The sequence below is a fragment of the Struthio camelus genome, chromosome Z (assembly GCF_040807025.1).
Source record: "Struthio camelus isolate bStrCam1 chromosome Z, bStrCam1.hap1, whole genome shotgun sequence".
Lineage (NCBI taxonomy): Eukaryota > Metazoa > Chordata > Aves > Struthioniformes > Struthionidae > Struthio > Struthio camelus.
Genome location: NC_090982.1, coordinates 22346131 through 22360018, shown reverse-complemented (window position 1 = coordinate 22360018; position 13888 = coordinate 22346131). Strand labels below are relative to the sequence as shown.

The 13888-nt window shown below is 34.6% G+C and overlaps 1 protein-coding gene across 5 annotated transcripts in view; it reads left to right on the top strand.

The window, feature by feature from the left end:
* ZDHHC21 (zinc finger DHHC-type palmitoyltransferase 21) overlaps positions 1-13488 on the top strand; it is a 43756-nt gene extending 30268 nt beyond the window's left edge. For 2 of the 5 annotated variants that reach the window (XM_068927978.1, XM_009678827.2), the window contains exons 9-10: positions 9947-9990; positions 10495-13488. In XM_068927978.1, coding sequence (XP_068784079.1) covers positions 9947-9990; positions 10495-10627 — 177 coding nt within the window. In that variant the 3' untranslated portion in view covers positions 10628-13488. Of the gene's footprint in view, positions 1-3913; positions 3967-9946; positions 9991-10494 lie in introns of all 5 variants that reach the window. The other 3 variants (XR_011137842.1, XM_068927979.1, XM_068927980.1) reach the window with 3 other exon arrangements.
* The last annotated feature ends 400 nt before the right edge of the window (positions 13489-13888 follow it).

The window sequence follows — 13888 nt, the reverse complement described above, 5'->3', positions numbered from 1 at the left end:
TTGGAGGTATAGGTGATATATTCTGCTATATGTACTGGCACTTTCCAAAATGCAGTGCTGTAGTGCAGTTGACTGATTTGCTGTGCCTATCCTTGCGTAACTGTCTTTGACTATAGCGGTAGATCAGTTATGTAAGACTTCTTAAACTACGAAAAAAACCAACATTCTCCACTGTTATTTTATCTCATGCATGTTTAGCAGATTCTAAGAGTCTTGGGAATAAATGTTCTCTCCCATAAACATGGAAACTTTGTTGCATAGTCAAATTTGGCGCTTGCAGACACTGTTCTTAAGGCTGTATTATTGTGAAGATGATTAGTAGAGCAGGTTACTTAATATGCAGTAATCTTTCTGAGTCTACCACCTCTTTGACTGTGATAAGACTGTTACTGTGTCCTAAGCACACAGCTATTCAATCTCATCTGGAAGTCCAGGCAGCCAAAGATCAAGGGAGGTGACTTCCTACGATGAGAGGAGAAGCGTGAGAACAGCTGGCAAAAAACTGTCCTCAGAGGAACTTCTGATATGAATTGTTCTCATGAAGAGAGGAGCAGCTGAGGTGGCCACTTTATACCAGATTAGTGCTTTCTCCCTAGAAACTAGCATATGTGAAATACCCTTTTAGCAGAAGGGGCACGTGGCTTTTTTCATCCTCCTTCTCCAATTGCTTTCTTCAAGCCCTAATTTACCTTTACTCTTGTGATGATCCTGCAGTTGTAACACTTCCTACATGTATTCCAGATCTCTCTTGGTGAACGTATATTTGGATACTTTGGAAACAGAGGTTACTAAGGTTCTGTCTGATGCAAAAGTCTCTGAAAGATGGGAGAAATGAAAGATCATAATTTAGAAGATAAATATACTTTTTAAAATCTATGCACAACAATGAGTCTTCTCATATAATTTTCATATTTCTAAAGAGCAAGGTGGAAGATATCACTATTTAAAGCACTACCTATGAAGAAAACAATCTGTCATAATTTTCAGTGAGGATGATGTATTTATACTGAAGGCCTGCTTGTCTTTGCTTGGTGCTTGCTTTTCCAATCCTCTATCGTTACTTGCCCTGCAAAATTAAATTTGATCTTCCTTAACTGGAAATGAATCTATATTCATTTCTGGGCAGAATAATGTTTTTAGTGACTTTACTTGAGAAATAAAGCGTAAAGCAATTTTTTTTTTTTTTTTTTTTTAGCGTAAAGCAGTAAGTAAAGACGACAGATTTTTGACGCTTGCACCCTAGGAAGACTAAATGTTATCATCCTTCTGAGACTAACGTCTTTCTTATTTTTTTTTTTCCCGTTATTGCAGCCCCTTACTTCAGACTGCTTCTAGGTAGGACGCTCCCATACTGACCTCAGCCAGTCAATAGGTTAAGAAGATAGCTTTAGTACAGGCACTTCAAAACTCCATCAAGACCGAAAGATGTGTCATATATCTGTTGGTTTGTCACATCGTTCTTTACTAAAAACACTATTTATATGTAAACTATCATTCTGACTGAGATAGTTGTTTTGGATAGGTTTAACTTTTCCACAAAAAAAATTCAGAGCATGTATTGTTTACTCTACTGTCCATGTTTGTTAATGGCATTCAACTGTAATGGTGAATGCAAAATTTATCTAGAAAAGGCTATGTTACACTTAACTAAAAACCAAATGTTGAGGAGCGCTTTTCCGTGTTTCTCTGCTGTATTGCCAATTACTATTTTCTGTAGTTATCTTCTCATCAAGTAATTAAATATAATTAGAAGTTAGATAAAATGATATCCAATAACTTGCTTGCTTTTCCGAGGCATATTTTATGCATGTATGATTTTTTAAAAGTCCTCTCATTTGATATATGGTATTTTTATATGCAACATAGATGTTTTCCGGGAAAAAAAAGTTATTTAAAGGTTATTTATTTATTCATTCATTTATTGATAGGAAGAAGCACAGATTTGCCTAGAGAAAAGGGTGTCTTTTCTATCAGTTATAGATCACTTTCAAGTTATGTTTGAAGGAGGTAATGAGCTGTAATCTAGGCTATTTTAAAAATAGAGACTGTTAGGTTAATTGTGTATACATTAGTACAAGACCTGCACTGGTGTTTTTGTTTGTCTCTTTCAGTCATTCTTTTTGTGCTTGGGGAAAGTACTATTCTGGTGTACGTATGTTCTAATGTATCAGTTACGCTGTATCTAAAAAGGATTAGTACAAATAATGAATAATATGACATGCTTTTTAAGATAATGGGTTGTCTGATTACTTTGATGTGTTGTGTAGCATTTTGCTCATATATTTATTGAGGTTTTAAACTGTGTCAGATACTCCTATAAAGTATTCCTTTTCTTAAGGCTAGTATCTTCAGCGTATGTGAGGGCTTCTTCCTCTCAAGCTTTGTCTTGTTCTTTATTTTGTTGGCTGCCACCTGTCTGAAGCAATCAGCCACTTCTCTCTTTCCCTCCCTGTGTACAAAAGGAAAATCCCATCTTCCCATGGATGGTAGGAGGTAACAGGATAATCAGTTCAGCAGTGATCCTCTGATGTCATTGTGGGAGTCCTGTAAAAGCGGATTATCTGTGACCCAGATAAAATAATTAGAAATTACTTGGACACTTACAAATAACAGATCTACTAATCTCATTTCCAAAGTTAAAAAAGATCTGTCTCTCAACATAACACTACCAGATGTTTCAGTTGAACGGCATCCTTTGGAGAGACTAATCTGAACCCTAATTTTAAAGGATTACCTTTGATTGTTTTCTATTTGAAACACACAACAGTTGTGTTTTCGTTTTTGCGTATGTTCTAACAAATTATTTATGTAGTATTAAATAATTTTTCTTTAGTTTTCCATTGTAGTCCATCAGATATATTTTTCTGTCCGTTTTATGTGTCAGTATTGCAGAGAAGTGCTTTTCATTAATGTTATTTACTACTTAACTTGTTTCTCTGGGGCTAAACTGTGTAATGGATGGGCTTTCATAAATTTAATAGATCCCATGTGGTCTTTCTACAATGTAGTGCATGTATTATCATAAATTAAGTGGACACTGACTTTATTAATTTAATTAATGCTACCAGGGTTTCCTGTTAATTAACTGTTTAAATGATGTACGATGATATGCCAATATCCTGGAGCATCAATGCTGTGTGGATGTGGCAGGGAGAATTTTCCATTCAGTTGCTTTGGGGAGGTTGGAAGAGCAAATAGTTAAACAGCTGGTATTCAGTAGTCTGTCTGGTGTACAGTGCAATGCTTCTTCATACAACCTGTTCCCTCCAAAAGCATTCTAGGTATTTATTAAAGACTATGTTGTATTACTTTTGCAGTTTTGTCCTTTTAACCTTCAAGTAGCAAATGCATTTCACTAGATTATTTGTGTTGTTTTAGTAAATATATCCATCTCAACATACGGATCATAAATCTACTAATTCAGGTATTTTAACAATTTTCCTTAATGTAGCTCATACTTACACTGAGTAAGTAGTGAGGAGCACTGATCATTTTGCTCAGTTCCTTGTTTTTTAAATGATGAAAACTTTTTAAAGAGAAGGGGAAAGAGGTGGAAATTGTACAAATGAATTTTCTGTGATATTTTTATCCCAAAGGAAAATTTTCAAGCCCTTAGTTTTGTTAAAAGACTAGTTTTATTTCAGACTAGACTAGTTTTATTTCAGACTAGACTAGTTTTATTTCAGACTATAAAGATTAGTTAAATTTCATTTAAGAACATTATGCAAAAATCAAATGTAACCAATAAAATGCCAGTGAGAAATTTAAATTTCCTTATGTGATCAGTAACTCATTAAATTTTACCAGATGAAATCCTAAATCTTGAAAAAATTACCACAGTTAGTCTATGAAAAAAATCAAAGTTTTTAATTCTTTTCATATTTTACAATGTTGATCCATTCATATTTAATAGGCGCAGATTGCACAAGTGATGCAGTTTTGCTAAAATACTTTTTGTCTTGAGAAGTAAGTATCTTATAATTAAAAATATTTGTAATCATTTGTTTAATGAGATAATCTATTAAATACCGTTTTGATTAGTGAAATAATAAGGGCTTTACCTGTTTTTTCAAACATGGTAGAAATGTAATCAGAGGGCTATTAATCCTCATAATTAAGTTTAGCACAGAAGAAATTGGGATTGGAAGGGGAAATTAGGATTCCTAGGCAAACATTTTCTTTACTTTAGTATAATAAAGTGTAAAATATGAAGTAAGCACAGAGGGAGAGCAGAGGGCATATAAAGTAAACCTAAATAATAATTTGAAATTTGGGAATTAACAGAAAATATGTTCATGCTAATGTTGTCTATCTTTATCTTCCCTGTTCTTCTTACCCCTTCCTTTTTTCCTGTGTCTACCTTTAATCCACCTATAGGTAAATTTCCCATTAAAAGACTGTATGAAATTCTAAAAATTATATTGTTAGGAATTAGTCATGTTCTGGTCTTTGAATTGGAATTTATTAACTGTATAAAGTCTTTTGTATCTCTCTGTATTATTCTATACAGTAGGTTTAACTTGAAAATTTAAACAACTGTTGTTAGTCTTAAAAGCTTATTTACCATCCTGTATTCTAGGTTCTTAAAAAAGCCTTCTACATGAACTTTTTTAAATGTAAGAATAAAATTAAATGTAAGAAATACTGAAGGGCAAAAGATTTTTTCTGTTTCATTTAGATCACTTTATGGTTCACATCAGTAAAACCTAGTAAACATATGGCATATATTTACCCATAGATCACACTATGGGTAACTTTTCTGGGAATATTTCTGTTGAAATTCATTGTTTACAATGGTATTAGGGGAAGTTGGTGTAATTTAGAAAATGTAGTCAAAGAATTCTTATCCTTTGCAGAGAAACAAACATAAATATTCCTTGTTGATCACTTAAGGAAGAACCCCTTTTGCAACTCAATTATTTATAAAAATAACAAAGGAGGTACCTTTGAACAATTGGAAATAAGTAACTGTAATAATGACGTTAGTGTTCTGGGAGATGAATACTTTTGTTAAAGAAAAGTGGCTGTCAAATTTAAACATCAGACCGTTAAAATAAGTTCTATGTTTGAAGAAGAAAAACAGCCAGCCTTGCCAAGCATTTTTCACTAATTGTGTTTTAAGAGAGCGTTGGTAAGCACTAAGGGAAATACTATGTTTTGTTATATGTGATGCTGTTGTGCCTGTCTGTACCTAAAACATCAGGGATTTTAAATAGACTAAAGAAAAGAGGCTTTTTTTGTATAATTTTCTGTGTAGATGTATTCCTAATTCAGTGCTGGATGTTTTTTTGTTGCTGAATCACTTTCTGTTATCTGACAAATACATTAGGAATCTATTTCACTAAATCATCAGAGACGAGAGAACAGGGGTATACCCCGGAAATAATGTAACGCAGCTTCATTTTTCATCTTGCACACAGACAACTCTCTCATTTAAGGAATTAAAAAAATAGAAGTTGAAAATGAATTATTCTCTTTCAGTAATTTTCAGGCTGAACTTAATTATAATTGATAAAGTCAATCATATTTTTACATGAGAAGCCTAAATTAACAAAACAATGCTAAAAAGTGGTGAACTGTAAAATCAAAATGTGATTAAAAATGTGTACACTTTACAGGCAGAAAAATTACCAAAATATTCAGCATTCTTTGTAATGAAATGTTCAGTACTTGATATTCCTGAAGCGGTCACCTGTTATTCCTGTATGCACAATGACAAGGTGATAGGTAAAAGGAATGAAAAAATGATGTATTGTTCAAGTACAGTATATGCTGTCTTGCACTTTGAGGTAAAAGCAATGGCTGCAAGTCCAGAAAAGCTGGCAAGTTCTGTTTGGTTTTCCTTTTTCTCCTTTATTATACTTTTCTGTTGATTCCTGTATATTGAATATTTGAAAATACTATACTAAGCAAGTATGGCATAATGCTTGCATTCCTCTAATGCTCATGTTAAATAAAGTTTAACAAATAAATAAAGTTCATTAAACATCACTCTAAGCAACCACAGAAGAAAAATTGAACCAGAGATTGTTGCTGCGTGCTTTGGAGTTAGTCCCGCGAGTTACAGATTAGTGCTTCTCCTTTGGAAAACATGGATCGGTTAGAGGAAAATCTTCCTTGCGTGTGCTTGTTCCATCATAAATTAGTTCATGATGAATCCTGTCGTATAGCACAAGTTGCTCACCAGTGCGTATATATGATCTGCTTCAAAAACCTTTTTCTTGAGGCAATGGTTTATGCTAATTAAAAATATAAATGTAAAAGATCTGTTCCTTTAAGTGGCTAGCACAGGTGCATTCATTTGCAAATACATCCTAAGGCAGTCTGCAGGATTCAGCTGGTACTGCCAAATATAACACTTCATCCCTTTCATAACAGACTTAGCTGTTGCAGTGCCTTAGTTTACTTAGAGCAGGCAAGCTGCTGTTGTAGACTTATGTTAAGTCTACAAAGTAGTAAGACACTCAGCTCTCCCTCAGCAGAGTCTGAACCCTCTGTCCTATGTTTCTATTGTTAAAATGACATGTTTTTAGTATTTTCTGTGTTTATTTCCTCTAAAATCTTTTGCCTTTCTCACTAAGATACTTACAAGTTTTGTTCTTTAGTTACATTAAGACGCTTACTCATGGGTGTACATTTCTCAATGACTATGTGCAGAAACAATGGTTGTTTCCAATCTGAATGATGACCTTCATGGTGCTATCATGTGAAAGTTACCATTTATAATTTAGTCGTTTTTTCCTGTATGCAACTGTAAATTTTATATTTTTCTTAAAGAAAGAGGTTACTAGGGCTCAATTGATGTTTGCTCATTTCAAGCTGCTTGCCACTTTTGGATGAATATTTACTTTTCAGATTTTAACATCAGAATTAGCTGAGAATCTGCAATAAAAGAGTTCCTGGCAGTATTCTATTTGTATTAATAGTAATCCAAACTGATAGTTGATGCAGAGAGTCAAAGCCTCTTAGGCTGAGCAGAATAATGATGTTGTAACAAAACCTTAGTATGCATTGAGTGCATAATAAGCAGAAAGATGATAGTCTGTTTGAAGGCTGTTCTTGAGAAGTGTTAATGAACACCTTGTCATTCAGTGGAATATTGATTATTCTGGTCCTCCTATATCTGAAAGAGGAAGAATTCAGCTATCTGAGAAAAAACTTAAATTTCAGGCCGAACCTCAGTTGTGGCCCCCTCTCTTTCCTTACTCTCTCCTCTCCAATGGGGTTGATGAATTAAGAAATGCTAGGAAGAGTTTCTAGAAACACCTAGTAATGAGTGCTGTGAAGTTTCACTTTCATGTAAAAAGGTAAATCGGTTCACTTGCAAATGAAGTATATTTCAAATGTGCCCAGCTGTTCAGCAGCAGCTTTCAGGGAGGGAAGCAGGTAGAGGAATTTGATTTCTTAAATTCGGTCATCAGCACTTACTAAATAGCTAAACTTCAGATAAGAGACTTGTCCTCCAGTTGCCTCCAGCCCTACTTTACAGCTTTTAAAATATGGCTATAACGTTTTTTTTAATATCAAAAAGATATCTCTGAAACAAAGGATTCATTGCTCGGCCCCAGTTCATTTACTGTAAAGTAAAGCTATTATCAGGTAGATTTTGGAATTTTAGTACAAGAAGAAGGAAGGAAGAAAGAAAAGTTTTTTTTTTTAGCTTCCTATCCCACTAATGTCCTTAGTATATTTTGAAGGTGTGAAAATTTTGCAATCTTTTTTACAATCATTTTCTGCAGTTCCTGTTTTAGTGCTTTTACTTAGTTCATTAATTTAATAGGTTATATTTTTGAGAGAGGCAATCCCTGATGATCATCTTCCAAATGTTGATGCTATGATAGCAATTAAAGAACCCCAGACCAAAAACCCCAGACAGTCAGGGAACTCCTCCAAAAAGTATACCAACTAGTGTTCAAAATTGCAAATACAGTGTTTTAGAAATCAGTACTAATGAACATACTAATGAATAAGAATTTTCAAAAAGAAGCAGTATATTCAAAAAAGAAACATAGCAAAAAGCCATATTGAAGCCATATTTATAAATTATTTATTTTTTATGCAATGAAAAGTTGTTCTTAGACTCCTTTTCTGAAATGAAAGAACAAAGTTTTGATAACTAGTTACTTGTTACAGTCTGGACTAGTATACTACTGTTCTGCAAAAAATTACCTAGCAATCATTGCTTTCAAATGTACTAATATTCTTTGTTCTATCAGGTAGACCGTTTTGAATTGAGAGGAGGGTTACAGTGAGATCCTGGCATGATGAGGAAAGTCGTTTGTGTCTCTTAATGCTTTCCTATTACTTGTGGAAGGTGAGAAGAGAAAGGCAGGCTAATACACTAGTCAGGCTCATAAGGTGAAGAGGAGAATCAGTTTGCCTATGGAAACTAAAACAACAGACATTTTTTCCAATGTGCCCCCAGTCAAGGCCTCTCTCACTCTTGAGTGGTGGTTCACGTCCATCTAATGGTGGGGCAGAATGCATTTATGTATCTGCTGTGGGCCTGCCTTTTCTGCAGAAACTGAAGGAACTTAAGACTGTTAAGAACTTTTCTATCCTGATAAGTTGGTGTGAGTAGAGGGAGCTTCTCTCCTTTGCTGTAGTGAATGTTAGAATCTAGTTAGGTAGGTCATGAGTCAGGATTAAAATGTTTGCAACTTGGCACATGGTAAGGGAATCAGTTTCTAAATAAATTGAACGTGGGAGATGCATTTAGAAGAAGAAACTTTGGCAAGAGAGCTTGAGGCCACCTATATCTGGTAAAGTAGGAAAGCGGCTTCCTTTATAGGATTTCCCACCCTACCCTTCCCTTTCAAACCTCATATGAGGAATGGTGATGGAATCTCAGCAGTGCCTACACTGACTTGGATGCACTGATTGCAGGAACAACCAAGGAACGCACTATGATTTGTTGCTAGGTAGCGTTTCCAGGTGACTTAGTGAAGTTGCAGCCTATTTAACCGCATCTCTTGCATCTCTGTATGGCTGGGACAACAGAGACGAGCTCCCAGCTTCATTCAGAGCTGAGTGTAATTTGGCAGGTGCATTATGTACATACCTAAACAAATCAACAGTAAAGGGAAGCACCAAGCTGCCATGAAAAGAAGTCAGAACCATGGAAAATATTTGAATTACTGTATTTTAGGCCTAATGAATTATTCTGGGACATAAGGAACTATGATTGAATTGAAGTAATACTGACATACAAAAGAGCTTTTTGGTTAAATATATATTGCTAAAGTATGTAGAAGCACTTTTAGTCTAGACTATTTAGTTTTTGTTGCATTTTAAGAGAATCATTTTTATATTTAGTATTTTCCTCTTGAGAGCATGGAAACTGTTTGCCGGTCCTTGGTGATGCTGTGGAAACTGTTTGCATATCCTGGGTGATGCTGTTCACATTGTAATGTTCATGAAGATAACTATTTGAAAACTCCTTAACAGCTTCTGCTTTTTAAAGGGCTACTTCTGTTGATGGTCACATTTTACTAAATTACAGTATAAATGTATTTTGTTTTTGTGATTATCTGAGTGGAAACTCTTAAGATTGTAATGAGTGCTTTTAAAACATATGGCAAAAGTGCACTTTACGCACATTATTTTTAAAAGTCCATGAATTAATTGTAGTATCTGAATTATTTTTACCTGTAATAATGTAAATTTGTGTTGACATTCTGTAATATGTACTTTCGTGATAAAACAGTATTGTTGCACTTCGTGTTTATAAAAGATCAGATTTAACAGGCTGAATAAGTTTGCTGTGCATTTAATCTCACATCAGTTTAAAATTAGTATGGAGTATATGTAATCTACGGATTGTTGCTAAAGCAGTATATGCTAAGGTTTAATTCCGTACTTTATTTAGCTCTCTTCATAATGATGTATTAACAGTTAGGAATGTAAAGAAATTTTTTTTTTCATCATGTTTTCTTTTCTTCAACAGGACACTACAAGTATAGAAAAAATGTCAAACTGTTGTGAAGACATGTAAGTACTGTAACATTTCTAAATTTAGTTGTTAAAAAGTTAGACAAGTAGCTTTGTAACTTTGTGAGAGAAGAACTGACTGTTAAGATTATTTTGCATGCTGCTGTGCTCTGTATTTCTTGCCTAGATCTTTTAATACTATTTGTAGACAAAATAGGCTCAGATTATTCTCGTTCCTTCCCTACCCAAAGTAAGTAAAACTATTTTCTTTCAAAAGCACAGATCAAAAGACACTTGCTCCCATGTAGTTGACATACATTTCGTTAATCCTGAGGTTCTCCTGTGCTTCAAAAGTTGCCTTTGGGTGATTGATAACACAAATAGTTTCTTCTCTCCAAAGTTAAGTCTCAGCTGCATGCCATAATGAAAGAAAAGCTGTGTTTGTGATGCTGGGATGCAATTCATCAGAGTCAGTAGTAGATCCCCAGCCAACTTATACTGTTCTAGCTGACTGAAGTGCACCATGGGAGTGCTGTCTTTCACTAATAATGGTGTTTTTTGTAGACGGAGGCCCCGAAAGCCGTGGCAGCAGACCTTCTCAGAAGTTTTTGGCACTCACTGGAAGATCCTGTGGTTTATTCCTTTCAGGCAGAGGCAACCACTGCGAGTCCCCTACCACTTTGCCAATCATGTCTAAAGAGATGGATGGTGGGCACAGATGGGTCCTCCATGCTGGAAGTGTGCTACAGGTTTTATGATAATAGGGGTATGACAAGTCTTCAAGTCGATTAAAATCCACTCACCAATCTTAGACATCATAGTGTGCCCCAGGCTTTAATAGTGGTCTAGATTCTGTTGTGGGATTGAAACAAGTTATATGTTTAAGTTAAAGCATATTTACTTTCAGATTAGCTTTCTAAATGGGTTTCTTCAGTATTTAACAATGATAACAAAAACAAATGACTGAAGTGGAGTCTACTATATTTGTTTGGTACTGACCATTTTAATTTTTTTCCTGTGGTAGGAAACACTGAAGCCTACACTGATTGCTAGTTTTTCCACTAAGTAGTCTCATGCTGCATTTAATTTTTTTACTATTTTTACCAGTAGATGTATCTAGATAATACGCAGGTCATTTTTCTGGTAAATGTTTTTAACGTTCCCTGATAGTCCCTTTTATTTATGATGCACAATACTAATCATGCAGCACCACTCTATAAAAGGTGGCATCTGAAATTGAGGCGGACTTCTGCTCTACCTTTGTTAGAAGAGTTTTTATAAATAACTATATGTGTATGTGTATAGATAGAGAGATCTTACATCTTAAGTTATCTTTTTATATACAAATAATCTCAGTGAAAAGTATTAGCATTCATATCCCTACGTCAACAAAAGCTATGACGTGTTCTAGGGTAAAATATGCAGATAGTAAGCATATTTTCCCATTTCTCCCAAAGATTTCTTTGCAATAATTCAACAAAGAAGCTGTATAGTGGAAATATTAGAATGCATATACTTTTTAAGAAAGCTGATTTAATTAGCATAATATACCACAGAGAATAATATAGCGTCATTAAAGTTATGCATTTTGTATTTTCTCTTGTTCAGTCATGACTAGCTGGAATTTAGATTGTTTTAGGTGCTTATAAATGGGAAACTTGAAAATATTTTAAAATATTTATATAAAAATACTTACAGATATTTGCTACTAAGATGTAGAGTAATGGATATTAGCTGATTTAATGGGGTACTATGTTGATGTATGAGAGCTTTATATTCTTGTTGTGGGCCTTTTCTTCATGGAAGTGATCAGCCAATGACAGCAACCTTAAGATTAGATCTGGTAAAATGACAGCGACTCACAAAGTATTGCCTTTGTTTTGCTGAGTCTGGAAATATCATGTAATTTGTTATTCTGTGTCTGGACGAATGTCAGCATGAGATGCTTGTGATTCTTGAAAGTTCTGTGAATTTTTATGAGAAATTCACAGCTGGGCTTTTTCAAATTATGCTGCTTGCTCTGTTTGTTGTCTTTTCTAACAACAGGACTACAATGCACCTGAAATGACAGCCACACAACAAGGTAGTAGGGTGTACAAAATTAGGGTGTACAATACATAGGTTGTATTTTGAGAGAATCATGGTTTGCTTGTGTACAGTTCTTTCAACATAAAGGGCTACATTTGTCATGAATGCTATTCATAATGATTCTTCAGATCAGCTGCTTTAAAATCTTATTAGTGCCTGTCTTGGGCTCACCTTCCTTTTTTAAATTAACAGATTTTGTTGATGGTCTAAAAGGGTCACCTTAAAAATTACTTGACTTTCAACTTTTTCTAGACTTTCTAGCTTCTAGACTTTCTAGCTTCTAGACTTTCTAGCTTCTAGACTTTCTAGCTTCTAGACTTTCTAGCTTCTGAATCAGCTTTACTCCCCCTCTCCCTCTGAAAATAGATGCAGTACTTTCTTCACTTAAATTTTAAATGTTGTGGTCGACCATTCTTTCTGAACTTTATTTCACGACATTTTTATACATCAATTTAGATTTTAAGATGGTGTGAGCAGCAATTTATCCAATTTACCCAAAGCTAGGCGCGAGCAAAATAGATGAAAGGGCTGGGGTGACACTCGAAGTTTAAAAATGTGCACATACACTATAAAATAGCTGCTGAATTCTCTCTCTCTCTCTTTTTTTTTTTTTTTTGAAATGAATTTAACTACCATATTCTTTGTGAAATACCAGGGGAATATTAGATGTCACCTTTGTTTTATGTATCAGTATTCAAATCTGTTTGATAACACAAAACAGAGTTTGTTTTTTTTTTTAATGCTCATCAGTTTTTTCATAGTTAGCAAATCCTACAGCTCTGAAACCTTTCATTTGGAGAGAGGATCAAGAATTTAACTATTCTTGATTCATTCATTGTGGGGCATGTAATTACTCTCCCTGTTCTCATACATCATTCTATCAGTTAGTTTTATTACCCATGGGGAACCAAATCTGTAATACATAATCTACCGAATTGTAAGAACCTTAGTTATATCTCCTGTATTTAAATTTTGTATGTGATTCATACAGTGAAGCAATAGGAATATTAAATTTTGCCTGCATTGTGGGGATAAAAATCCACAAGTACTCCAAATTTAATACTATGTACAAAAAAAGAAATGAGAAACATTGAAACTAATCCTAAAATGGCATGGATCGGGGATTAAACATGGTCTGGATGTACTACAGACCATATATACAAGCATCCATAAATTTGTTTATATGCCTTATTTATAGGTGATATTCATAAAGTTTTAAGCTTGGGACATGTACAAGTATTTGATCTTCTGTAGTGATGCATACTGTATTAGGACTGTAGTATGTCAGGCTAATGTCAAAGCCCATATCCATTCAGATCTGGGATACGGCCTTTCTTCCCATTCTCAAAGTGCCCTCTTTTGGCCATATTATGCAAAGACAATTCACTCTTGGGCTAAGGCAGGAATGGTGCCCTGCCCTTACAGTTCACAGATAGCTGAGACTTCATTATTACGCAGTGGTTATTTGGAGCAATAACAGTATGAGTTGAGTGTGTGTCTGTGTTGGTGGTGGGGTTCCTGTCTGTGAGCTAGATTATGTCTTAGGTTTGCAGACCCTGCTTTAGGCCTGCCTCAGATAAAAGTGCAGCATGTTAGATTTTCTAGAAAATCTTCGGAATAAGCCTACAGTTTGTATTAGTGTCCCTGCATCAGGTAGGGCAACGTAGTCTGCATCTATCTTTGATTTTTCTTTCAAACAATGGATTATAAATTGAAAATTAAAAAAAAATCTGTAAATTCTGAAGTAGTTATTTAAACTGCCCGGAGGTGAACTCTGTGGCTGAAGTACCAGGTATATGCTTTAGCGAATGGTGCAGATGAAAATCTTGCCAAATTCTCACAGGAAGATGCTAATTTCACAGTGTAAGGT